At 47.7% G+C, this 25326-nt stretch overlaps 2 protein-coding genes and 1 long non-coding RNA gene across 4 annotated transcripts; 1 reads left to right on the top strand and 2 right to left on the bottom strand.

Annotated features, from left to right (window-relative positions):
- The first annotated feature begins 6939 nt into the window (after positions 1–6939).
- Positions 6940–10834, top strand: LOC119878655 (ral guanine nucleotide dissociation stimulator-like). The gene is made up of 6 exons (XM_038589244.1): positions 6940–7115; positions 7503–7613; positions 8215–8408; positions 8980–9036; positions 9937–10130; positions 10370–10834. Exons 1-6 carry the CDS (start codon positions 6978–6980, stop codon positions 10690–10692), a joined length of 1017 nt encoding a protein of 338 aa, XP_038445172.1. The 5' UTR covers positions 6940–6977; the 3' UTR covers positions 10693–10834.
- Positions 10835–16611: 5777 nt separating this feature from the next.
- Positions 16612–18389, bottom strand: LOC119869259. 2 transcript variants are annotated; one of them, XR_005387044.1, is made up of 2 exons: positions 18268–18389; positions 16612–17697 (listed from the first exon to the last, which is right to left on the bottom strand). It is a non-coding gene; the product is annotated as an uncharacterized LOC119869259 (long non-coding RNA). The 2 variants fall into 2 exon arrangements; XR_005387043.1 differs by having other exon boundaries at positions 16612–17736; positions 18268–18384.
- Positions 18390–19215: 826 nt separating this feature from the next.
- LOC119878653 (beta-defensin 107A-like) lies at positions 19216–22890 on the bottom strand. Its single transcript, XM_038589242.1, has 2 exons — positions 22702–22890; positions 19216–19365 (listed from the first exon to the last, which is right to left on the bottom strand). Exons 1-2 carry the CDS (start codon positions 22769–22771, stop codon positions 19223–19225), a joined length of 213 nt encoding a protein of 70 aa, XP_038445170.1. The 5' UTR covers positions 22772–22890; the 3' UTR covers positions 19216–19222.
- Between the last annotated feature and the right edge of the window lie 2436 nt (positions 22891–25326).

Genomic DNA, 25326 nt, shown 5'->3' with positions numbered 1-25326 from the left:
AGCAGAGAGCCAAGAGGCCCTGCAGAGTCTCCCTTGAGGGTCCCCAGGCTGGCTCCAAGGGCCATGGGCTGGGACACACCCAGGCACCACCCAAGTATCCTGAGGAGAACACCCGTCCCGCTGTCAGCAACGCATTGGCAGACAATTCCCAAATGCCCCTCCAGACTCCAGGCAAGAAATGTGCCCAGATGCCCCTAGACAGGTCCTAGAACTCCCGAAAAAAACCGGGATGGAGGCCCTCCCAGCACACCTGCAGGATCATTGAGGAAGCCCCTCTAGGGATATTGGGGAGTCTGTGTCCTCCAGGAAACAGACGTGCCCATGGATGCACAGCCCGGCCCCCGCAGACCAGGAAGACACCTGCCCTCCATCCAAGCAAGGGCCCCCAGCCCACACCTGCCACACCTCACCTGGGAACGCTGCAGCCGTGCACGAGCCCCCACGGCCGCCCTCTGCGCCGGCCCCCACTCAGCCCCTGAGAATGGTCTTCACCAGATTGAACAGAAGCTGCTGGAGCTCCCGGTTCCTCGCAGCTCCCTCATTCCTTCCTCCCGAGAAGCCAGGCCCTGCTCAGGGCCCTCCTGCCCCCCACCTGTCGGACGGAGCCTGTGTCTGTGGCCCCTGGAGTGTCCTCCACGGTGACCTACAGGTGTCCTCATCCTCAGAAGACACTGAGAGCGAATGAGCCAGCTCCTGGCCTCGGACATTATCCTCCACCCCAAGCACCCTGAGGGGGTGACTGCGGACCTGAGGACGTGGCCACTCCTGGACTGATATGGGGAATCAGCACTTGCTCAGCTCCTTTGCATGGGAATCCTGGGTCCACAGCCTGCTGCCTCTCATGCTCCTTGATAGGTTCAGGGGATACGTAGACATTGAGGGTCTCCTGCACACCCAGTGTTCTGCGTGAAGTACTAGCCAGGCAATGTGGATCCCTGAGCATCCAGTATGGGTGCCATGTGCTCCACATGGGGCCGCGGTCGCACATGGTCTGTAATGGGATGAGTTGACAGTTTCATTCTTTATATATCCTGAAACCCACTTCAATGTTGGGTAATGATGCTTCCTTTCAGAGGCTTGAGCATGGAGATTTATCTCTCTCCAGATGATTTCCTAAGAAGGCAGAGTTTGACTAGTGGGCATGTAATGGTCCAAATAGCACAGGACCCAGGACTGGGTAGTTCCCTCTGACTGTCTGTCTTTCTCTCTCTGTCCCTCGTTCTCAGGCATATCTCTGAAGTGGGCCAATGGAAACAATACAACACTATGTGATACCAAACCAAATGAAACTCAGCAAAACCAAACCAACCCAAACGAAACCAAACCAAAGCACATCCATAGTTGTGTCGTGAGGATTTCTTTTTTAGGAAAAACATTGACTGCTCTTACCTCACTCCAGAGCTCCTGTTCAAGGGTGTTCCCTCTCTCTGTGCATATGGAGGGTAGAGGAGCTCCTCGATGTGCACACTAGGCTTTTAAAAGTCAGAGGGCAGTAGAGAAGCCACGGTGTGGGATCCTTCTCCCACCCTCAAGCCCTAAGTAACTCCCATTCATGCAATCATTATGTGACCCGGGTCAGATTCTGGTCCCTGGAGCCTCAGGCCCCTGTCTCATTCCATGAAAGCTGCCCTATTGCTGCCTCATGGCTTCAGAGGAAAATGCAGCTTCCTGGGCACTCAAGGGATGCATGCCACAACAGAAATATTCCCTACTTTCTGGAAGCCTATGAGGATCCCAGGGGTCCAAGGGTAGGAAGGCCTATCCTCACAGGGGATGTCGGGATTGGAGCTAGTGAAGTAGCCTAAGGATCCTTGGACCTGCAGGTGTATAGGGCACAGGGGTGAGGATGCAGGCAGGCTTGAGCAAAGGGCCTTCAGGCTGGGCTCTCCAGCAGAACTGGCACTTCATGTGCTTGAAGGGGATTTGGTCCATGTGCCCAGGGAGACCAGGGAGAAAGGCTAGCGGAAGAAGGTCTGAGCAGGCCTGTGCTCTCCCCTCTAGTCACCTCACGTGTCTTTTCTTCCCTGCCATCAAAACACCAAACCAAAGCAAACCAGACCAAATCTATCTTCCCAATGGAAAATCAACTCTCATCCAGATATGGAGGAAGACAGAGTTATCTGGACAAGCTGGCATAGGTTATGGATATACCATGAGCCTGAGACACTAAATCTCAAATTGTCAAGAAGCAAAACTTATATATGGAGAACAATAAAATTCATTCCAGTGACAAGAACCAAACATAAAGAATGTATCTATAAAATATGAGTGTAAAAAATTGAAGTTACCAAATGTCTTAAAATCAAAGAGTTGAGAAAACACGAAACCAGTGGAAAAGGGGAAAAAGACAAAAAAGCATCACGGAATTTTAAACTGCAGATATAGGAATCATTAGATGAACAGTCAAATTCTCTATACTGTGTTGTCCCACACCTGGAATACGCAGCCCTTTGATGTCCATACACATGGTGTTCATGGCATCTTGGGAGCTGATCTCCCGGGGGAGCGGCCTGCTGCACTGATGCTCAGGGTCTGTTCCTGGTCCGGCTTACACGTCCCCTTGACTCGGGGCTGGGCTCACTGTGAGCTCTTTCTGGTTTTCCTGCGTGGCTTTGTTCCCTGAAAGCCCCCTGTGCCTCTTTAGGAGACCAACACGAAATGGCTGGAATCTGATCTCCAGCCTGAGAGCAGAAAGATCAGGGTCCCGCTCTTCAGTAAGCACTCAGGGCCAAGCAGGAGTCACTGGGGTGTGCCAGATGCTGCAGATGCCTGTGGTGGGTGCCCAGACCAGTCTGCCAGGAGAAGAGAGAGGGTTGCCCTGTTACTGTTCCTTCCAGGGTCTCTGCACTGAGAGCTGTCCCCCGGGGGTGCACCTACACTCTCTGCCTATCCCAGGGGAAGGGGCAGGGTCCCCACTTCCCTGTCCTTTGCAGGGTTCCCATGTGGAGAGTGGTCAGCCGATTAGGCAAAGTGGTTCCAGTTTTAGGGCCAACTGAGCTGTGAGGCACCTTGCACTCTTGTTGGCCATGACCAGTGTCCACACCCCAAGGCTTGGGAACTCCACCCCCGTGGGCACCCCCATTCTTTCTGGGACTCTGAGAATTCTGAGACACTGTGTCCAGAGTAGTCTCTGCCCATTTCACCACCTGAGCTCATTTCAGGCAAGGTTGTGTCTCACCGGATCAGATTGCTAAGGCAGATTGAAATGTGGGCTCTGTGGCCCTTCCCTTTCCCGATTCTGGGGTGCGTAAACTGCCCGCCCTGCCATTCACCTTCTGATATATCACTTTGGATTCACGTCTCGCATCTCCCACCTTGCAGAGGGTGGTCGCTTTTCTACTGAAGAGTTCCAGCAATTCTTTTATTAAACGTCAGGTGGGATTCCTACCTTTTCACAACGATCGGATAGCATCTACCTACCATCAAGGATCCAGCTGAGCGGAGGTCCCCAGTTTTCGACAATCTTGCCCCTTCACTATCTTATTTCTTTGCAATTGTAATTTTGCCAGTGTTTTACACAGTTGAGCTCACTGAATTTTTAAATATATTTATTCTTGCGATAACAATAATCAATTATCTCAGGTTCCTCGGGGAGTTGGTACATACACAAAGCCTAATATATTCAGTAAGTAATTATGAAAATACAAGTATTGTGATGAATCAATTTTGAGTTTATGATGTGCAGAGGAACAGGGTTAGAGGATGACAATACCTTATTTCAAATCCAACAGTAGATACGGATGCATTTATCGGAAGCCGGAACGCCCACCGTCCTCCTAATTTCTGTTAAATGCACCGAATCCTATTTGGGAATTTTCAAATCGGATATAGAATACGCTTCTTGCTCAACTGTTGTTTAACTGATGTAGCAGGATCTGATGACTCTACCTTTGCTTATTTAATAGAGGATGCTCAGGCATAGCTGGTGGTTTTCCTATCCTGAGGAATCCACACACATGTAGAGAAAGTATCCTCTTCTCTTTTATAACGTAAAATAAATATGTGTCACTTGCTTCAAAAAGTTAAAATACATTGACACCAGACCTAATGAGGTATGAATACATGTGGAAAACCATTTGACTTTCTAATACAGCATTTATAATCATTCCTTTATGTATGAATGTGTGTATTCTTTGAGTATCTGTGTGTGTTGGGGGTTTGTTTCAGGAAAGAGGGTCTACCTGGAGGAAGAGCAGACCTTGCCCATCCCACACCCCTGTCCTCCAAAGCCCCAACTACCCTGAAAATTCTAGTGATGAGTGACCTGTCACTCTTCCTGAAATTTTCTCTCTCCGACAACAATCATGTCTAAGTCGAGTTGTGACTCTGAGCCTGGGCTGTGGATCTCCTCCTAAATAGTTCCCTCTGTGCCCTGAAATCCTGTGTCGGTCATTCTGGCCGGAGCCGCTTTGGAAAACCAACCATCCTCTACAGCCCTGGATCCAGGAATTCTAGATGAATGAAGACTGACAAGTATTTTTGGAATTAAAGGGTTTAAATTCACAAAGTGGAGTTAGATTTTGAATGACTACATCCAATGAAGTGTCTTTTATTGTTGATTTGATCTGAACTGACAGGAATCTTAAGTGAAATGGCAATAGGGCAGGACACATGAATGATGAAGGAAAAAGCCACAGAAAAATCCACATATGCAAGTCAATGTGTATAAATTTCTGTATCCAAACCTCTGCTGGATTAACATCTGCATTCAGACACACACACACACACACACACACACGCTCACACACCCACACTATGAAAACCCACAGAATCATCCATTCAGCTCCCTGCACGCTGTGGCCAGCACCTCCCGGATGACCTTCTCCCACCTGTGCTATCCACACCTGAGCAAGTCCACCCACCTATTCCCATTGCATAGGGGAGGTCACAGGAAGGAGCCTTGCACCGTGAGCTCAGACCAGCAGAGGGCGACGCTGGCCAGCCCAAGTTGTTCCTAGGCTTCCAAAGGACCCCACTTTGTGCAGCTGCTCAGGCTGGCAGGTGTGCAGCTCCACACTTTGGGCTGCAGCGTGTGCATTTGCTAGAGCTGCAGAGGCACGATGAGTATTGACAGAAGGTCTGGGGACGTGGTTCCCACCTTGCAACTCTAATGTTGCCACAGCTGGACACTGCCTGCTGAGGAAAGGAGAAAAATCTTTCCTGTGCTGTGCTTCCAATGCTCCGCAGTCCTTGCTCATCCCCTGTGCAGCCCCTGCACCTGGGGAAACCATGGCTTTCATTGGAAGCCTGGAGGCCCTACTGGGAGGTCAATATTGGTTTGGAAAAGAGTAGATCAGGTTGTGACCCTGTAAGTGCCAGGAAGTTTCTGATAATATTGCCCTGCGAGTAATGGGTCCTCCTGCTTCACCCCTGGCCAGGACCTTCCAAGCAGGGAAGGAGGGCTGAGGAATAGCTCTCAAGAGCAATGTTACTCCCTATCTATTTCTCCATCGACTGTGTGTCCATCTATCGCTGAAGAGCCTCCCTGTCATCCATCTCTCCTCCATCATCTCTCCATCATACACCTAGAAATTTCTCATTCCTCACAATGCACATATTCACTTTCACATAATAGGAGATGAGATGACTTTCCTGCCACTCTGCACCTGATTTCACAGAAACTACTAAGGCAGGACTGTCTTGGCCCAGTACATGGTAGTTTTTAAACGTAACTGTCTCGTGTTTTCAAATCACTTAGCCTGTGAATAAATCCATTGAAAATGACATTGGCACAGGCATGTTGACTCCTCTCTTTCCTAGAAAGTCCTGCCTGCAAGGCTGCTGCTTCCTGGTGAATAGCTCCATGTCCAAGAGAAGAGAAAAAGGAAACACAGGAGCCCCCGTTTGGACAAACACCACAATGTCCTCCATTAACCTGGTCATGAACATGTCTGCACGTGGCCTGGCCCAGAGCCTGATCCTTTGTCCTCCTGAGCGCTTGCCCCATGGCCCATAGCCTTCCCCATCGCTGTGACACAGTCAGCACACGAGCTGCACTGGAGCTTCAGTTCTGTGAAAGCAAGCGTTCCAGAAGACATAGGACAACCACCCCCTTCTGGACTCTTCTAAATAGCACATGAGATAGTGAACATGCGTGTCAGCATAGATATCATTAAATTTGGAATAATTTGTGTGGAGTCAGTCTTCTTGGATGTGTAACTCATGAATCGAAAGTTGAGGAATAGATCGGTTTTCTGAAATAGCTGCAGTTTTGAACACCTGACCCAGGGTCACAGGGCACAGAGGGTCCCATTCGGGAGCAAATCCACAACCCGAGACTCAGAATCACAACAGGAGACCAGACGACACCTTCTGCAGGGTTTGCCTTGGATTCAGGAGCCTAGGATCCTGGGAAGCTGTTGCCCATCCCTGCCCAAGGGGACTGTCACCTTCTGGGCCTCCAGAATGAGGGTACCGGTGCCCACGTGTGTGCACAGAGGACCTCGTGGACCTGGACGCATGTACACACCAAGGAAGAACGTGTGGGTGGAGGTATGTCCTGCAGGTGACACCCGCCTCCAAGGTCATAGATATGAGGCCACAGTGGCCTGGGGACATCTGGGGGAAGCACCCGCTAGGATACTCCCTGTCCCACAGTCAAGACGCCGACCATCCCCATGGGCACAACGGCTTGTTGGTGTCAAACCGGGGAAGACTGGACAGTCATGTCTGAACCCAGGCGTGTGTCCAGGCTGGGGTCCTGGGTGCACACAGTCCTTCCCTGGGGCCTGTGGACAGGGCTGCGGTCATGTCCCTGTGTGCACAGGCCATCGCCTGCAGGGAGGGGGGAAGCATTGGCAGCACGAGCACTGCCCCTGCAGCTTCCTCCAGGAGTGGGTCAGGGAGGGGGTCCCAGGGAGTGAGGTCACTTCCGTGTCACAGAGCCCAACAGAACTTGGAACCCCCGTAACCAGGCACCCAAATCCAGTGCAGCCCCAGCTCAGGCTCACTTGGCTGGAGACATCTGCTACTGGAGGATGTTCTCTTGCTGCCGGCCCACCTCTCGGGGCTCTGGCTCCCAGGAACCCCGGGGGAGCCGCTTGTTCCAATGCTGTAGGCAGTGGCTCCAGGATAGATACCAAGGCGTCAGGGCGGTGATCCGGAGGCGCCGTCAGGTAACACAGCGCAGGCCAGGCCAGGCCCCCTGTGCCACCATCCTGGGAGCCTCATCCCCTCCTCCTCAGGTTCAGGGAACCAGAAATGTGTGGGCAGGTCCCATGCAGGCTGGGGGACGCTGCAGGGTGGCACATTCCCCGGGGATCCCTTCAGGGTCACCCTGATGTCACAGTGGGCAGGGGGGAAACAGGGTTCCTGAGGTCCTCTACCCCCCCCGGAGTCACCCCGAGGCCCTGCAGCCACATCCCTTTCCTCGTTCCAGGGGCGGTGGGTGCCGCCTGCGCTGTGGTGTGTCTGGGTGGAGGCAGCTGGGGGTGCGGCACAGGCGAGGGGGCCAGACCAGGCGCTGAGGCCTCCTGCCTGGCTGCCGGGCACTGTCTCCACAGAGCTCCACCCGGGACGTGGGGCGCGAGCGGGAGGAAGGGGTCGTCTGCCCCACCGCCTCCAGGAGCAGGGAGGTGCCCTGCGCAGCTAACGGAGGCCAGCGCGGGCTCAGGGTGAGTGCAGGGGCTGGGCCCCCCGACATCCGGGCCCCGATGCGGCAGGAAGGACCCCGGGTCCCAGAAGCCAGCCTGCTACCCCCTGGGCCCCCCGACACTCCTGCTCCCACATGAGTCTGGATCCCCTCCTCCCCACACCTGCCCCCATGGCCCTGCCCCTGCCTGGGCCAGATGCAGAGTCCCTGCGCACAGATGTGTGGGAACATCAGAATAGAGCCCTCAGGGGAGGCCTGGTCACCCGGGGGTTAGCGCCTGCCTTCCGCCAGGCCTGATCTCCGAGGCCCGGGATCGAGCCCGCCTGGGCTCCCTGCACGGGCTGCTTCTCCCTCCGTCTGTGTGGCTGCCTCTCTCGGTCTCTCTCTCTGTGTCTCTTGAGGTCCTCGTATTGATCCAAATATTTTGAACATTTATCCTCTGAGATTGTTTCTTTATTGCATAGTTGGTCCTGTTTGTGTAAGAGACAGGCAGGGAGCTTGAGCGGGAGAGGGAGCCCCAGCTCCTCAAGCCCACGGGGCCCCAGCGCAGGGCCTGCCGGGGCGGGATCCCAGGTCTCCTGGCGGCTCCCTGCAGGCTGCACGTCCCCTCTGTCCCACCTCAGGGTGCTGGGGCCGCGGCCGGGAAGGGGCATCAGATTGTCCCGAAGAAGCTCAGCCGGACGGAGCTGCTGGGGCACGAAGACCGACAACTGCTGCTCGCCTTGCAGCGCAGAGATGTCATCTCCATTTGCAGCTTCTTAGACGACTATCGTGGATTCGCCACCACGGACGAGGTGCTGGACCTGCTGTTCACCGAGTGAGCACCTGCCCCTCCTCAGCCCAGTGCTGTGCCACCTGCTGCTAGGGAGGCTGGGGATGGTGTGAGCTTCCCGGCCTCGGGCTGCTCCCCCGCCTGGAGCAGGGTCCCCCAGGGCCTAGCGGGGTCCTGGAGGGCAGCCCCGGGGCCTGGCCTGTGGCGTGTCACCCAGAGGGTCTGTGCCTGTGCTCAGCAGCTGGCTTCCTCCCCCATCATGAGGCCTGGGCCTCCTCCACCCCGTCACCAGGGTCCTGAGCGGCCTGTTTCCCATTTGAAAGGGAGGTTTGAGAGTCTATCGGGGGTCTGTGTCCTCGGGCAACCAGACAGGGGGACCCCGGGGCACCCCGGGCCCACTCGGTTATGGGCCATGGGCCTCGCCGAGCCCTTTCATGCTCAAGCCTTCAGGAGGCCCCAGCAGGTGCGGGCGCTTCTCCGGGAGCTGCCCGTGGCCCCACGCACAGAGCTGACGGCCCCCGGGGCTCCGGCCTAGTCAGGGGTCAGAGGGTGACAGCCCCCATTATGAGAGGTCACGTCCACAGGACGATTCATGGATGCCCCCACCCTCCTCTAGATATGGGTACATCGTAGCTGCATGTGGTGACGACGACACGGTCCAGCGTTGGAAACTGTGAGTGACTCCGGCTCCTGCAGGAGGGCCTTCCCTCTCCAGGAGGGCAGCGAAGGGGCTGTGGGGCGGGGGGGGCGGCTGCACCCTCACCTCACACATCTGCAATTCCTGTGACAGAGTAAAGGTCTAAGGCCCCTTCTGGAAAAGAGGGCAGGAGAGCCAGGATGGGGTGCGGTCTTGGTGGGAGACACTGGGAACCCTAATGAGAACTTCTCCATGCCCCCCAACCCTCTCTCTGCCCCACACCTGGGGCCCAGAGCAGAGGGGGTGGGGAGCATCGCACTCCCCAATCTGGTGGCACCTGGACCAGGGGGCACAGCAGGTGCTCAGGAGGGCTGGTGAGGCCTCCAGACCAGGCGGCCCCCACCCTGTGGGAGATGAGAGATTAGAGTCAGTGGAAGGACACCCCCGGGGGCCCCTCTGGAGGGAGGCAGGCCAGAGCCACAGTAGGGAAGGTGGCGGTCCTGGGCGGCTCCTGGCAAGGCCTGGCAGGACACAGAGCCCGAGCCCTCCTGCCTTGGAGCTTCCCAGAGCGACAGTGTGTGCAGTGAGGGCAATGACAGGCCAGACGCCCCCAGTCCCCTGACGCCTGCCGGTGGACTCAAGGGGCAGGTGGGCAGGGACCAGGCTGAGGAGGGAGTCCCGCTTCCCCAGGAGAGACGGTGATGGTCACCCGGCTTGGCGTGGGCTCCCCAGAACAGAGGCTGCATATCAGCCCCTCCTCAGGGAGCAGGTCTGTGGCAGGCAGGACCGCCAGGTGGCAGGGGCACAAGGAGCAGGACTGGCCTCTGACACCCCGCACGGGAGGCCGGGTCCCCGGGTCCTGCACGGCTTCCCCGGGACACCTGCATGTGACAGAGCCCTGTCTTCTGACACCTGTGCCCGCCTGTCCCTCCACAGGGCCATCTCCTGCATGCTGGAAATATGGCTGGATTATTATGGGGACGACTTTTGTCAGCTCCCCGAATTTCCCTCCCTTATGAAAATTCTGCAATTCGTAAGACAGCACATGCCAGGTTCAGACGTGGAACTCCGTGCCCGGCGTAACCTCCAGCAATTCAGACACCTCCATACAGTGGAGCCAGAGGCTGGGGGTGAGGAGGCCTGGGGGTGACTGAGCTGGGGACAGGGTGGGCCCCGCCGATCCAGCCTCCATGCAGCTGGGCTGGGAGCAGGGGGTGGACTCACACTTCACCCCACGGGCTGCAGCCTGGGGACACCTCCCAGGGCTCATGCCCTCACGCACGTGGAGCAGTGGGAAGAGTGGTCTTGACTTGGGAGGCACGTGGAACGTCCGTCCTAATGGGGATACTTTGCCTTCCTGGAGCTACAGCTTCAGCCCAAGGAAAACACCCTGAAGCAGCTCAGGAGCAAGTCCCAGCTCTGACCGTGGGGACTGCTGCCCCGTCGGGGCCTGCGGGGATCCAGGCCGTTCCGGCTGCTGGGGCTGAGGGCTCGGCCCGCGCTGAAGCGCCCGCTGGGGAGGTGAAGCCCCTGCAGATAGTGGTCACTGCTCTAGTTCACTGCTCCGCCCTGGAGGAGCCCCCTGCACCCGCGGCCACCCCAGAGGAGGAGCAGGCCCCGGCACCTGCAATCGGGGTCCCCAGAGTGCCAGAGCCGCCACCTGCATCTGGAACAACTGGCTTCGACCCCTGAGCTCGCCCCAGCTCCCAACGCAGGGCTTGTGGTGGCTGCAGCCCAACGGAGGCTTGCCCTCCCCTGGCATTTCACTGTTTCTATATTTTCCATTTTTCTTTAACCTTTAACCTGTATAATGGCTTATGAGTTTTATTATAATAAAGGATAAGTTAACTTCACACAAAATTGACTCTGATGCTTTTAAATGCTACATTGTTGTACTTTAGGTCCTTCACAGTGTGGCAGGCCCGGAGCCCAGGGCACCGGGGGACACAGCCCAGGATCCGGTGCTCCCCTGGCAAAGGCAGAGGACGGGAGGACACAGGACATCAGGTCACTCCTGCCGCCGGGCCGCGGCAAAATTTTGAGGGTACTCAGGCCCCTGCTAATTTGTTTTCCAGTATTTTTGGATTGCAAGAGCAGTTCCAGGGCACCCAAATGACATTAGAAATTTTATGCGGGCTCTAGTGAGGCAAGGAGGGTTGTGTGACTCTCCCAGGTCTACAGGGAATGGTGCTGATCTCTGGACGGAACGTGTACATTTTTCTAGGATCTGCCAACCTGGGGACATTATCCACTTGGCTTCCCTGCCCTCATGGAGGGTATATGCCTCAGGAGAGGAATGTGGAACATGCTGAGAGGGTTTCCGCATGAAAGGAAACCAAGCAGTGGAGTGGGAGAACTGTAGCCTCGTTGTGTAAAAGTCTTCTGGGGAACAATCAGAAATGGTCTCCAAATATCAGACCCTCCTCTTGAATAGAAAATGTAGTCAGTGTTTTATAACAACCACCCATGAACAATCCATAATAAGAGACATAATAGTAAAAGTAATAATCAAGAGCAATGTAATGATTGGAGGACGATCACAGTGACTTTAACGCTATTAAAGCAATTAATACTGCCAAGTCTCCTACAACAAACCTAAGAAGTTGGGAGATTCCGGTACATATTTCTCAAATTCCTTGTCAAATCACAAGATATCAGGACCTTCTTCCTGGGGTATCTCAGGCTCTGAGCCCCATGTTCTGATCAAGAAAATTATTTCATAAGGCCAAAACAGGTAGCCTGTGGCATAGAAAGTCAAACCAACTAGGTCCAGGTAATGGGGGATCTTGGGAACTTGTGTGCACATACCAGTGGGGGAGCTTTAAAGAATGGAGGTGGAAGGGGGGCTGTCTGGGGCTGGCCAGCCACATGATACCCATCAGATTTCAAGTATTTGGCCAGCCCAGGGTGCATGCAGAGAAGGCAGGAGCCAGACTCACAGCCAGGGTCCATGAACCATGCTATGACTCCCACTAAACCCCAGCATTTTCTTAGCCTTAGCATCCCATTGCCCTTCTTCCACCTCTTCCATCCAACCACTGGAGGTCCAGGTAACCATATTTGCATATAGAGGCTCTGGGCTGTTGGAGTGTGAGCCTCTGTCAACCAGACCAGCAGGGGTGACAAAGGCAAGCATCTGAGTTTCATATTGCCTTTGGGTGAACCCAGGAAGTGCTGAAGTTGCTGGAGTAGGTGGGCAGTCACCACCCGGTGCCTTCAAAAGGCAAGTTCCCCTTTTTTGGAACAACGAGAGGACTTTAAACTTATCCAGGGACTCAGGCTGGCTGAGATTGTCCAATGGTGGTTCCCTGACGCTGAGCTGAAGTACAAAATTCTAAGGATATTTGGGCAGGTGTCAGCTGAAACCTCTCCAGGAAGACAAGAGCTGCTCCTTGGTTCCCAAGTAGACTCGAAAACATTTGACGACTCTGGCCATCCAAGAACAAAATCCCGCTATGTCTTCCCGCTCATCACAGGAGGTATCTGGACCTACAGGAGCTCTCATAAAGTTTTATTAGAGATTCAGTTAGGTCATGGGAAGCCTGGTTGGATTTCAAGTTTTGACACTATCAGTTCTCAGGGTCTGAGCTGAAGCAGATAATTCTGAGGATGCTTCAGTTCAGGATAACTTTCTCCATCATCTTCACAGAGGCGAGTGATCCCTGGGCCCCCAAGTGTTCTTTAAAAACTTTGTGGAGGTTCTGGTGGACCAAGGATGCCCGGAAATGGCCGCAGCTTGCTATGTGGAGAGGGTTTCTAGGAGGCGTTCAGAGGGAAAACCAGGCATAGCTCAGTTAACTCCCTGAAATGAGGATGGAGTAGAGATGGAGCAGATAAAAGGAGAAGGGAGAGCTACTTGGGGAGGGAACCTGAGCTCCATGAATAGGGACCACCAACCCCAACTGTCAGAGTAGACAAGCACATCTCCCCACCCCTCACCCCTGCCCCCAGCCTTATCCCCTGGGTGTTCAGGCACAGCCGTGGTCAGTGCTTGCTTTGGAAGTTGGTGCTGTTTAGAGAGCGCTACAGAGTTCCTGTCCTGCTCGACGTGACATTCTCCCCAGGGCTCATTCTTTTCTCTTTTTTAATATATCTGATTTTGTTTCCCCCTTTTCTGTGTTTCAATCCTAAGCTCTCTGCCTTTTGTTCGACCCTCTTAAAAAGTTCAGTCTGATCAGGTATGTCCATCAATCTCATCATCTTGTAGAACTCTGTCTCAGAGATTTCTGAGGTGTCACAACCAATATTGTTGCCAGCTGTGTATGTTGCTCCCTGTCGCATGGAGATGTCTCTTGGCTCTCATCCTGGGATTCCCACCAGAGTGTTCTCTTGAGTTTTCCACTAGTTTCCTATTGTCACTGTAATGAATTACCATACACTTAGTAACTAAAACAACAGAAAATATTTCTTTCTTTTTTTTTTTTTTTACAGGTTTGGAGGCCTAAAACCTACAATGAGTCATTTTAATAGTCGTATGGTGGTATCTCACTGGAGAAACCCCTATGGATTCTCTATGTTTCTTACATACTTCATTGTCTCATTTGATGAAAATACTTTGCTGCAGTTTTCACAATTGGCCTTGGTTCTTTAAAAGCAAATAACTTTGCTTAGTAAAATTATATATGGAGAAAATATAGAAGTGAAGTATACATAATTGTTTCATTGAAGATCTAGTAGGTTCCTTGAGACTAGAGAGTGTGCCCCATTTGTCCATAAGTCTGCAATGTGTGTTAATAAAAACTCCAGGACCACCGTCATCATTACTCTTCCCCCATTTGAGTTACTACCATTGGTAATTAAGCACTGTTGTCACCTCTGTGTCTACTTCATTACATTTCAGCAAACCCTAGGTTTCTGTTCATCAAAACAAATGAATAAATATCCTACCTCAAGTGTAATAATATCGCCTATTCCTCCTTGAATATACTTGGCCAGGACTTTTAGATACTGGCTGTTCTCTTTTATACTTCCAGTTCTTTCCTTGGTCAAAAGCAGGGAGTCTGGATGCAGGCTATGGTAAGGCATGGTTGGACAGGATGGTTAAGACCTCTAGTTCCTGTTTCTACCCTAAATGTAGAAGGGCACATTCGGTTTTGGGAGTCAGCTGGAATCTCAGGAGGAATCCATTTGAGAAGACCAGAGTTGAAAGGTAACAGGGGGAGCCAAGGGTGGAATAAAGCCATAAAAAATGACTTAAGCCCCAAAGATCAGTTGTATGGAGCTAATTTTCTTAGACTCAGTTTTCCTATAAGTAGATCCTTATCATTTCCCATTGCCTGGGCCCCTGAGCTGTATCATGGCTCTGTCATGCTATTATCTGAAAGTCACTAACTCTTGGAGAATATAAGCAGAGGAGGTTTGGAGACAAAAACACTGTTAGGAAAATGCCCCATTTTCTGTTACCCATCTCCTGTTCTGTTTCACTGATGAAGTACAGATGGTTCTAAACACCTGGAAAGCCCCTGACTGCAGTTCATCCAAGTCCATCTTACCAGACCTAGGATGTGATGCACACAATCAGGAGGGAGCATTCAGGTACCAGGGAACTATGGTCTCTCAAACACTGACTATCCCATAGGACGTAGTGGGATGTAGGTAGTGTAGGTCGTGGAGTCTTTGGCCTATGTGTAGGATTCTCTCAAGTGCTCAGTTTCTCAAACTGAATAAGTCTTTTATAAACTTGTTTTGTTACCTGAGGAGACTTGGTTCAAAAAAGAATAGATTTGCACGAAGATAGTAATGGTTCTCATGGGTGATGGTGTCCATACAGACAGGTGGAAAATGACTTCATTTCAGTCCGCACTCACCAGGACTAGTAGAATGTCCCTGCATCATGAGGACATTTTAATACCTCCCTACAGGTATCTGAGGACAGGGGTGTCCTATGATAGCAGAACGGCCTTCAAGGGAGGACAGAGAGTCCTTGTTATTTTGGATGCTCATGGAAGTGGGCAGTTTTGAATGGAAGGTAATTGTCAAATGGGAACATAAGCTACGGACACTTTGGCAATAAAATGGAACAGCAATCTTTCAGGTCAGTTAAAGTGATTTTGACTAGATTGACAAGAAGTTGGTTTGAACGAGGACAGGGTATTTTGTCTGAGAACTTGTTTCAGACTCTGCTAACTAAAGTGAAACTCAGTCATTCTGTTCTGAGCTCCCACAGGCTTCCCATCAGGCTGTGGAAACTGCCATGTTCTATGTTACTTTGCTGGACATGTATTTTCCAATGAAAGTCTGAGGTTCTAGGGCACCTGGGTGGCTCAAACGGTTAAGCATCTGCGTTTGGCTCAGGTCATGATCCTGGAGTCCAGGGATCCAGCCCCGTTTTGCTCAGCAGGGAGTCTGCTTCTCCCTCTGCCCCTGCCTTCCCACTTGTGTATACCAGCTCTCTCTCAATTGAAAAACAAACAAACAAACAAACAAACAATAAGTAAATCTATCTATAAAGTCTGAACTTCTCTTTCCCGAGCAAGGAGGTGAGCCATTTGTTATGTTCCTCTCAATATCTCCTTTTCAAAAAGTGCAGGACAGTGAAATACCACTGGGCTGAAAGACAGAACTTCTAGATTTGAGTGCTGAAGCTCCACTCTGGCTTCTAACTGGAAGTGTGGGACACAGAACCAGGGCACTTTCAAATCTCAGATGCTCCTCTGGTCGGTGATCTATAGTTGCCAAACATCACTATGCAGGAGATTTGATCGGACATGTGGTTTTAAAAATTCAGATTCTTAACTTAAGAATTCCGAATATGAAAGTGTGAGAGTCAGGAACAGACCTCTGATTTTCAAAAATATTCTAGGTGACTAGAATCAACTTTCTAAAAAGATTTTTTTTTATTTATTCATGATAGACACCGAGAGAGATGCAGAGACACAGGCAGAGGGGGAAGCAGGCTTCCTCTGGGGAGCCCGATGTGGAACTTGATCCCAGGACCCCGGGATCATGATCTGAGTCAAAGGCAGATGCTCAACCATTGAGCCACCCAAGCATCCCTAGGTGACTAGAATCCATTTGGCTCTAGAAACACTGATTTATATTACCTCCAAGGCCACTTCTAGCTCTAACATTTTAATATTCTAAGAATTCTTGTAAATCTGAGTGTGACACTTATCCTTAGTTTTTATGATTGAACAAGAAACCCGGTCTGTGGGTGTGTATGCGTGTGTGCATATATGCATAATATGTAGCATGAAATGTAGAACCATATCCAATCCCTAATTCTTGGTAAATGAGAACAATGTTAGTGAGGAGAGAGAAGGGAGGAAAAGGTATGGCACAATTTGCACATACTGGGGAATAATCTATGTACATTTATGCTGTGAGGGAATTGTGTGATTTGTAAGGGACAAGAAGCCTGAGGAAGTCATTTTTAACTTGAGTGCCTGAGTAAGTGGTAACAATATTTACTAAGATCTAGAACAGTAAATGAAGATCAGTTTTGGAAAGGAAGGGATAAAGTGCAATAAAAACTAGTTATTTGTGGGTGCCCATCAGAGATCCAGTTAGGGAAGACCAATGCCCTGTAAAACTTTAGCATGAAGTTGAAGTCGGAAATACAGTGTAGGATTTTTATCAGACAAAGCTCATTTAGGTCAACAAAAATCATGCTGGGTATTCAGAACACGAAATTTAATGCAAAGGATTGCTTACACAGGTAGCAGATGGTCAAATGTCCACAGAGATTAATAACTACGGGCCCAGAGGAGGACATGGGAAAGGCGCTATCAGCGGCAGGGGTCCGAAATCCTGGTGTTAGCTACCTACAGCTGGAGGCTGGATGTGTGAGTATGGGACACAGCCAGCTGGTGCTCAGACCTCTAAGTCAAGAACAGCTCATGAATGATGCTTAAGACTTTAAGGAAGGAGTGCTCCATGGCTGGGGCCCAGACAAGTGGGGTGGAGACATCCTGCAGCCAATGTTCAGACTTTTGAGGAGAAGATACGGCCAAACAGGGGCCATGGAGAACCAGGGTACACAGCAAAACAGGTTGTGGCCCAGCCATGCCTTTATGGGTGCTGGGTGCTGTTAGTTCCTTCAAGGGTTATTGCAAGGCTGCTGAGAAAGCCAAAAGGAGTTGGAGCCTGGAGCCAACCATCTGTTGCTGTTGGGGTGCTGCTGGCCAGAGCTGGAAATGAAAGGGACTGTCTTCACCCTTCATCTTATTTTCCTGTCTACTGCCAATGTCTTGCATTAAAGGGGCTAATGGGAAGCAACTGGCCTCAAGGTCTGGAAGATGCAGTGTGCAGGGCATCCATGCACTGCCGTGGAGTGGAGTAGAGAATGGAGGCTTGGAGCCTGGAAAGGCTGGTGAGGAGATAATGCCACATCAACAGGAGAGGCTGAAACCACAGGAGCTCCTGGAATTGCTTAGAGACATGTGTAATATGAAGATGGATGAATCCAGGGTGTGTGCAATCGCAGGAAAGGGAGAACATAGGACAACAGGGAAGAAGAGAAAGAAAGTAGCTGGAAGACTTCTATCTTCAAGGGCAGAGGAGACAGGAATGAAGGAGGAGACAGACCACATTGTGAAATGCTTGCGATGTATCGAGGTAACAAGAGATACCAACCATAGATTGCCGAGGGTGCCCCTGGAGTCTTTACAAAGAGCATGGTGACCAACACATGTCTAAGAGGTCATGGTCTCCTCATTAAGAGAAATCCCAGCAGGCTGAAGGTGGTAGAGGATGTTTCTGTAAGTCGAGAAGCAGAGGAAGACACTATACACACCACTGTTAATTTTGCAAGGAAACAGGAGAAAAAAAAAAAACAGAAAGAACAGGGTATGAGGCCTAAATACATTTAGATTCTCAAAGGCAGTTAGTTTTATCTGAGGCCTGGGTAAGCAACTTCTGGGAAGACCCCAGGACCTGTGATACTTGCAAAAAGAGAGCTTCTTCCACCCACTCGTCTCTTGTGTAGTTTTCAGAATAAAAAAATCAGCCCATTAGCCATGAAGATATGTAGCAGCACCAGAACATTTTTTAGAAAAAATGTTTTGATTTCTTATTTTACAGCCTTTATAAATTGGCTCATCCTTGGAAGTAAGTTGTGTTTTTTCTGCTCTCCTTTATTTACATCTCTACAGAAAGCAGGCTTAGTCAAATAGGTAAGGACATTCTCCAGACTGAGCCAAGGGGCTATCTTTCTTCTGTTCTGGAGCAGTGTGCTGTCAGTCTAGGATGACAGTGGCCTATGACATATATATTGCTAGCCCTGAAAGCTGGGAGTCTGAATTTTGGCAAATAAGGGCAAAAGCAAACCTGTGTGCTGTTACCATCAGCCCAGACAAGCAAGGATCACAAGGTCACAGGAGGGATCTTGGAAAGTGTCCAACTCTTCTGCAGCTGTTTCCACTTCTTCTTCCACCCAGCTGCTCACCGAGCTGCTATAAATAATCCCTGTTCAGGCTTCTGCTCTCAGCCAGGACCCCATTTTGTGGACATGCTAAGAACATAAGACCAAAAGCCAAAGTGTTGCTGTGACTAAGCCGGCAACAGTGGCATCTTCTGGGGTCTCTATCTCCTCCGCTGTAATGAAGGTGTTGAATTAGACTATCTCTAGGAACCCTGCTCTTGAAGAGGCCATGACTGCTACATTCTCACTACAAGAGGCCAGCATGAAGACGCTACCCAATCTTTGGCCAGCTTAAACTTTGACACAGGCCCTTTTCATTATGGCACTTGATGTTCCAGATTGAAGAGGGAGGGGAAGCCATGCTAACAGCTATCTGTGAAGGAGCCGGAGAAGCATGAGCCAGCAGGACTGCTAAGGCGGCCACAATTTGTGTCCATCACTGGGCATGTACTATGTGGTTGAGTCGTCTCATATTACAGAGACCAGAGTCTGAACGACAAAGACCCAGGGTCACAGCTCTGTCTGAAGCCAGGGTTTTAGAACATTTCAACCATGGTCCCACCTTTCCATTCTACCTGTTTAATCTGTTAATCTGCTCACTCACTTTATCAATCCATAAAATAATTAAGGGGGCCTCTGCCAGCAAGTGAGGATTCCGAAGGTCAACATAACACAGTGCCTTCCCCCAGGCCCCTCACGGCCTACAGATCGTATTTCTCTGCAGTGTCAGAAGCTGGATTGACAGCTTCATTCAAAGAATGCCCATGTTGGAGGTCAAGAGAAAAATCCAGAGATGTTTGCCGCATGGAGCTCACAGCCAGAGGATCTTTGCTTCTCACTTTCTGGAGCTCCGCTTGGCTTTTAATTATTCTTCCTTTTTTTGCAGCAAAGTGGTGTCAGTTCAGCTCTACAGCCCCCAATCTTATCTTCAAAGGAAAGGCACTCAACCTCACAGCGACCATCCATCTTCTGACACTGCATCCTTCTGTGTATAGCTCCATGGGCTGTGTGGAGAAAGCAAGGCCTCAGTTATCCAGTACTTGGTGACCAGAAAGCAACATAACATCACCCAGGCCAAAATCACAATTCCCTATTACCGAGTCTCCTGCGACACCGAGTACACGCCTGCGATCAAAAAAGCACATGTCACCTGAGCAGCTGTATGGGAGCTCAGATTCCCTGCACAACTTACACAGTGTCCCTACTGGGTATTCAATTCCTTTGCCATATTCATTTCTAGGATATCTAGAAGCAGAGTATGTCTTCCTGGGATGGAGGCAGTCTACTTTCTATTTTCAATAACATTCCTTCCCAATGTGTGATTGTTTTCATGTCTCCAAATTAATAGTCTCAGATATATGACAAAAGGTAAAGATGGTGCTGTTTATACTGTAGGCAGGTCAACGATAGCCCACATGCAACGATAGACCACAGCCATGTGGCTGTGGAGTTTCAAGATTTAGGTGCAAAGATAAAAGAAACCTGAGGCTGATCTGTTCTGTAAGAAATATCAATGAATAATGGGTTTAATTCTGGAATTCAGGGTGATGTGGACAACAAGTTTTTCTTCAGAATAAAGATTAAGCTGAAAGAGTAAAGGTATTTTGAGATAAATGATTGAAAAAAGTTTTTGGTGATAGATGTTCTCAGGAGAAATAATACAAAGAACTGGCAGTCACTCCCAAAGGGAGTTCTTGGAAAATACAGCTTTGAGGAGGAGAAAGAACACATATTGCTGTCATATACCTGAGATAATGCCATGCTGAAGAAACACTGAGCCTGTTTGTACCCCAGTTAGGACTCAGACCAACAGAAAGGAATTGCACAGCCTTAGATTTCTGCTCAAAGTAAGAGGAAATTTTTAATAGAGTCCAAAGTTGAACTGGGGATATTGTAATAGACTACTGAAGTTCATCAGGCATCTAGCTAATCAACTGACATGGAATACTCATAAGGTGTTTAAATACTTAATTGAGGCAGATAATAAGAATGAGAATGATGATTTAAAAACAATGATAAGCAGACAATAATAATATTGTACTTTCTCAGGGCACAGAGGATGTGCCTGCCTTTGTTTAAGCAGATTATAAAAACAGAGGGATTGTTAAACCTTCCCAAACAGTTATTTCTCACTTCAAACAATGAGTAATGGAATCTCTGGATAACACAAGGAGACTCAGCAAAACACATCAGTCCCAGGCCCCATGTCTCTGTATGGTTGCATTGATAAGTTTGGACCAATGAAACAGGAATCAAATGATGCAGATGCTTCTGTGCAATATTTTTGATCAAGCGCTTTACTTACTTTTCAGCCCTTCCTGTCAGAGCATCTTTAGAACCAGATGGAAGACACATGTTTAGGACACAAAGTTGACCTTCCTCCCTAGACTCAAAGTAACTTGGTGGAGAAGAGTCTTCTTTCTAACCATAATAGTCAACTTACTTGTTTTTTGGATTTTTCCCTAAAAGAAAAATAAACTATTTTTTCATTTACTCTCTTTTTAAATGTCTTTGTTAAAATAAGTTTGCCTCTAATTAACATAACAAGTATCTTAATCTTTCAAACAATCCTATTATTATTACCACTTCTAGAAAGGAAACTGAAGCACAATGGTTTACACAACTTAGAAGGATTAGACCTGAGATCCAACTTCAGGTGTTTTGGTGTAAAAAAATCTGTATTCATTTCCTCTTCTCAGTTCCAGCTCTGAGATTCTGTGTGGTTGTTGTGATTGTGGCGCTCCTACTTTGAGCCCACACTAGGCTTGTTGTTAGGATTCAAATGTACCTGAGCTGAGTTTGGGAACAAAGGACCCTTAATGAATCAGAGACTTGTTGAATGGGAATGGAGAAGATGGCTTAAAATGTGCTTCTCTACCTGGATCCATTGTCTGACCTCCAGGAAAAGACAGGAGCAGAAACCAAGTAAGTGACCTGATAAATGAGACTTTGAAATGTAAGGGCATGTTTTTATACCTGTTTTCAAAAGTGCAAGGTGAAGAACACTTCCCAAGAAGGCCCTTCGGATCCCACAGTTAGAACCACGGTTCTACTCCCATGGCTTTCCTTTATAGTCTGCATCATTTATGGCACTTCTGAGAACTGTTTTTGTGTTATAGTTTTTATGAATCTTCTCATATCACCCATTCACTTATTTGTACATTTGAATTTTATCAAATACTTATTTAGTATTCCAGGGAACCTATTTTTTACCAACACACAAATAATAAAATAGTAAACTTCAAGTAAATTAAGCATGAAGATCATACTCTAATTACATTTTTTATCTCCATTTTACCTGCTTTTTCTATAGTGCCCAAACAATTGCTTATTAAGTGCTATATGTATTGGTCTGGTAGGCCTATTAAGGCCCGATTGTGTAGTAAGTAAGTGCAGAAATCCGGAAATCATGAAGTAGTAAAGTGCTTCATAATACATGAGGAACCCCCATTAGTCATGACTTAATAACAGAAGTATAGTTGAGAAGGGATGGATATAAAAGTTTCTTGGTGGGGGGGCGATGGCACCTGACTGTCTCAGTTGGGCATCAGACTCTTAATTTTGGCCCAGGCCATGATCTCAGGTCATGGATTAAGCACCACATCAGGCTCTGTTCACTGGAGAGTCTGCTTGAGATTCTCTCTTTCCCTCTGCCCCTCTTCCAGCTCTCTCTCTCTCTCTAAAATAAATAAATAAATCTTTTTAAAATGTCTTAGGGATAGAGTCTTGGCAGTACTGAGCAAAAAGAGATCATTTCAAAGCTCTCAAACATGTAAAAGCAAACCAATCAAGATGTTAGTTGTTTAAATGACATAATTTTCTATTCGTATGTGAGAACTAGAAAGAAATTCTAAGTAATCTAAGATTAGGAGATTTAGACCAACTAATAAAACATAAAAATAGGAAAAAAACACAAAAAAAGAGACTAAGAATCTCTTATCATAAGTTTTTTTTTTTTCATTTAGGCTACAAAAGCTATACTTCTCTAAATTAACACGTGTGCTTGAAATTTGCCTCTGAAATTTTCTCTCATTTTAGAGCTATCACTTTGGCACACGCTGAAGCTGTGTGGATGATTACAGAAGATGGAAAAGAGCTAACTGTGAAGAGAAGTCTGAATCCCTTGGTGGAGCTTTGAGGGAAATTAACCAGATACCCTTCTGGGTGGAGATAGTTCAGCTCAGTAATTTTGTATTTAAGCTCAAGAAAAGATTTCTAGTAACTGCTTTGTGCTGGGACATTTTTAGAATACAGGGATTAGTCATGCACTTTTCTAAAGCCTGAACTTTCTCTCAAAAGACAGATTGCCACCCTTACATCTATTAGGATTTCCCTCTTACCTGAGAAAATGTGAGCAAGGAGAATGAGAGCAGCAGAAACTAAGAAAAAAATTCTCATGGCTCCAGACATCAGTAGAGAGAGGATAAAGGAGGTATAGTTGCTAGAATCCAGCTCTTTTATCAAGGGAAGTTGATTAAAACAAGTTCTACAGCTCTGAAAGGGCTGGAAGTCAACTTCAGTTTGAAATGTCCATTAAAAGGAAGCTATTCTTCATGCTCCACTGAGTAACGTGTGGGCTGCTGGATCAGGTGTTACCTCAATGATGTCTATCGGAGAGTAAGGCACACAGCTAGTCCCCCTGCCTGCATTCCTACATTCTATGTCTCTGCCTAGGCATCTATTCTCTGAAGCCCCATCTCAGGTGCCTACACTTCCAGAAGATCTATAACCCCCACTCCTTTTCTTCTTCAAGATGTTACTTGCAACTTGGTCTCTTATAAGATTATCTTGGCAGTTACTAATGGGTACCTGTAATAATGCTTTTCAAAAATTATAGTATGTGAAGAATTTTTATCCATCCAGTTTGACTATCAACTCAACGGAAGAAACCAATTCTTCTCCTTCCTCTTCTCTTTCCATTGATTCCTCATAAAGTGCTTTGCAGCAATAGCCGTTCAAAATATACAGGTTCTTTGACTTAATTGATAGCTGTCTAACTAGGGAAACTCCTGAATAGTCAAACAGTTAATTCACAAATCTTACTGAACTTTTAAAGATTTTACATTTGTAAATATTATTATTAAGGATAATGGTATTATGACAAAATATGACCATACCTCATATGTTATGGGAATAGCTTTCATTCAACAAATATGGGTTGGAGAACTATGTATATGTTTATTCATTTTACTAAGAAATTTGAATTTTATCCTAAAATCAAGGGGAAACTATTGAAGGATTTTTAAGCAGGGGGGTTATTTGAAATATTAAAACTCAAATGAGGAGTTCCATTTCAAATAAAGCAAAGTGAGCTCCTGACAAGAAGACCCTCCCACTAATAACAAGTGAAACTGTGGGAAAAAAAATTACCTGAAGAATATGAAAGTTGAAATAAATACAGGCGTATTTAACTTTTTGGAAAAAAAGTTAGAACTTGGAAAAATTAAACAGCAAAGAGTACATTCTTTCTGATTGCAATGTGGCATGGAGAGGCTAACTCAAAAAACAAAAATATCTATCCTCTTTTGAACTTATAAAGGCAGAGTCAAGGAAGACCATGGCTGCTGGAAATGAAGACTCAGAGAAGGGAGCTTAGGTTCTTTGTATGAACTCTCCCCATGACTTTTGTTGACTCCCAAACCATGCATGCATCTAATTAAGGTAAAACAAAACAAGATAAACACACAAATACCTCTGAGATTTGAGCTGCTGCTCATTACACACTAGGCAATACCTGTCAATTGAGTTTAATAGAGATACTTTCCTGTTAAAACAAAATGTCAGCCTTCTTCAGAGGGTATAGCAGTATTCATATCCTCTTCCACACAACATTCTCTGTGTCCAGGACTTCAATGATGTTGAAATAATCAGACAAATGACTTTAATATATTCACTTTAATCTGCTCCAATAGTAAAGAAAATATACTTGCAATGAGTATTAAACATGGGAAATGTCATTAGAGAACAGAAAATATAAAGAAATGTTGATACTGAAAGATATAATACCTGAAAAAGATTAACTGAATAAATTTGATAGCATAGCAAATATGACAGGATCAAGAGTCACTGAATCAATAAAAATTATGCAACCTATAGATCAGAGAGAAAAAGATTGAGAAAATAGACCTTTGAGGGTCTGAGGGATAATATCAAAAGCTAGAGCAGACAGGTCATTGGAGTCTGAGAATGAGGAGAGAAACCGAATGCATTAAAAAGTAGTTCGAGGAAATAATGGCTGAAAACTCTCAAATTTGGTGAGAAGCACAAACTGACAAAACCAGGAAGCTCCTTGAATCACAAAGAATATAAATACTATGCTCAGGCACATCACAGTCAAACTTCTAAAGTCTAGAAAAGGGAGAAAATTGTGAAAGTACACAAAGAAAAAAAAAACACGTCCAGTTCAGGGAAATAGCAATTGGCTTCTCCTCAGAATTGAAAGAGGTCAGGTGACTGTGCACACATCTTGCAGCAGCTGAAGGAAGACAAGCACACACTGCCACAGCCCCAAACTCCATCTGCAGGAAAGATTCCTTTAAAAGGGAAGATAGAATAAACATATATTCAGGGCAAAGAAAATTGAAAGTATTTTTCTCTAGGAGAGATTCCCTACAGTAACTATAAAAGGAAATTCTTCAGGCTGAAGGGAAATACCAGAAGGAAATGTGGTTTTCAAGGAAAATGAAAAACATCAGAAAAGATAAATATCAGTGTAAGTACTTAAAAAATACATTGTCTTTTAATTTATTTGAAATTTATGTGACTTCTTAAAGCAAAATCTGTAACATTGCCTTGTGGGTTTATACTGTATGTGGATGTGATACATACAAAAAATATAGCAAAACTATGAGAATAGGAAGAAATAGGTCTACCTATTGATTACAAGCCTTCCAAATTTTAAGAACAATGGATTAACATCAACCCTAAGTTGGATGTGTATTGAAGTGAAGCCATAATTATAATAC

Source organism: Canis lupus, unplaced genomic scaffold (genome assembly GCF_011100685.1).
Source record: "Canis lupus familiaris isolate Mischka breed German Shepherd unplaced genomic scaffold, alternate assembly UU_Cfam_GSD_1.0 chrUn_S1783H1980, whole genome shotgun sequence".
NCBI classification, from domain to species: domain Eukaryota; kingdom Metazoa; phylum Chordata; class Mammalia; order Carnivora; family Canidae; genus Canis; species Canis lupus.
Note: the sequence above shows the minus strand (reverse complement) of the source record. Positions and strands in the feature narration are given on the sequence as shown.

What these genes read in the sequence shown, in the direction of transcription:
- LOC119878653 (XM_038589242.1), bottom strand. Translation starts at nt 22,771, where the DNA reads ATGTCTGGAGCCATGAGAATTTTTTTCTTAGTTTCTGCTGCTCTCATT. An exon ending in CCTTGCTCACATTTTCTCAG is followed by an intron (nt 19,366 to 22,701) that starts GTAAGAGGGAAA and finishes TTCTCCACACAG; the next exon opens with CCCATGGAGCTATACACAGA.
- LOC119878655 (XM_038589244.1), top strand. Translation starts at nt 6,978, where the DNA reads ATGTTCTCTTGCTGCCGGCCCACCTCTCGGGGCTCTGGCTCCCAGGAA. An exon ending in TGATCCGGAGGCGCCGTCAG is followed by an intron (nt 7,116 to 7,502) that starts GTAACACAGCGC and finishes CTGTCTCCACAG; the next exon opens with AGCTCCACCCGGGACGTGGG. An exon ending in GAGGCCAGCGCGGGCTCAGG is followed by an intron (nt 7,614 to 8,214) that starts GTGAGTGCAGGG and finishes GTCCCACCTCAG; the next exon opens with GGTGCTGGGGCCGCGGCCGG.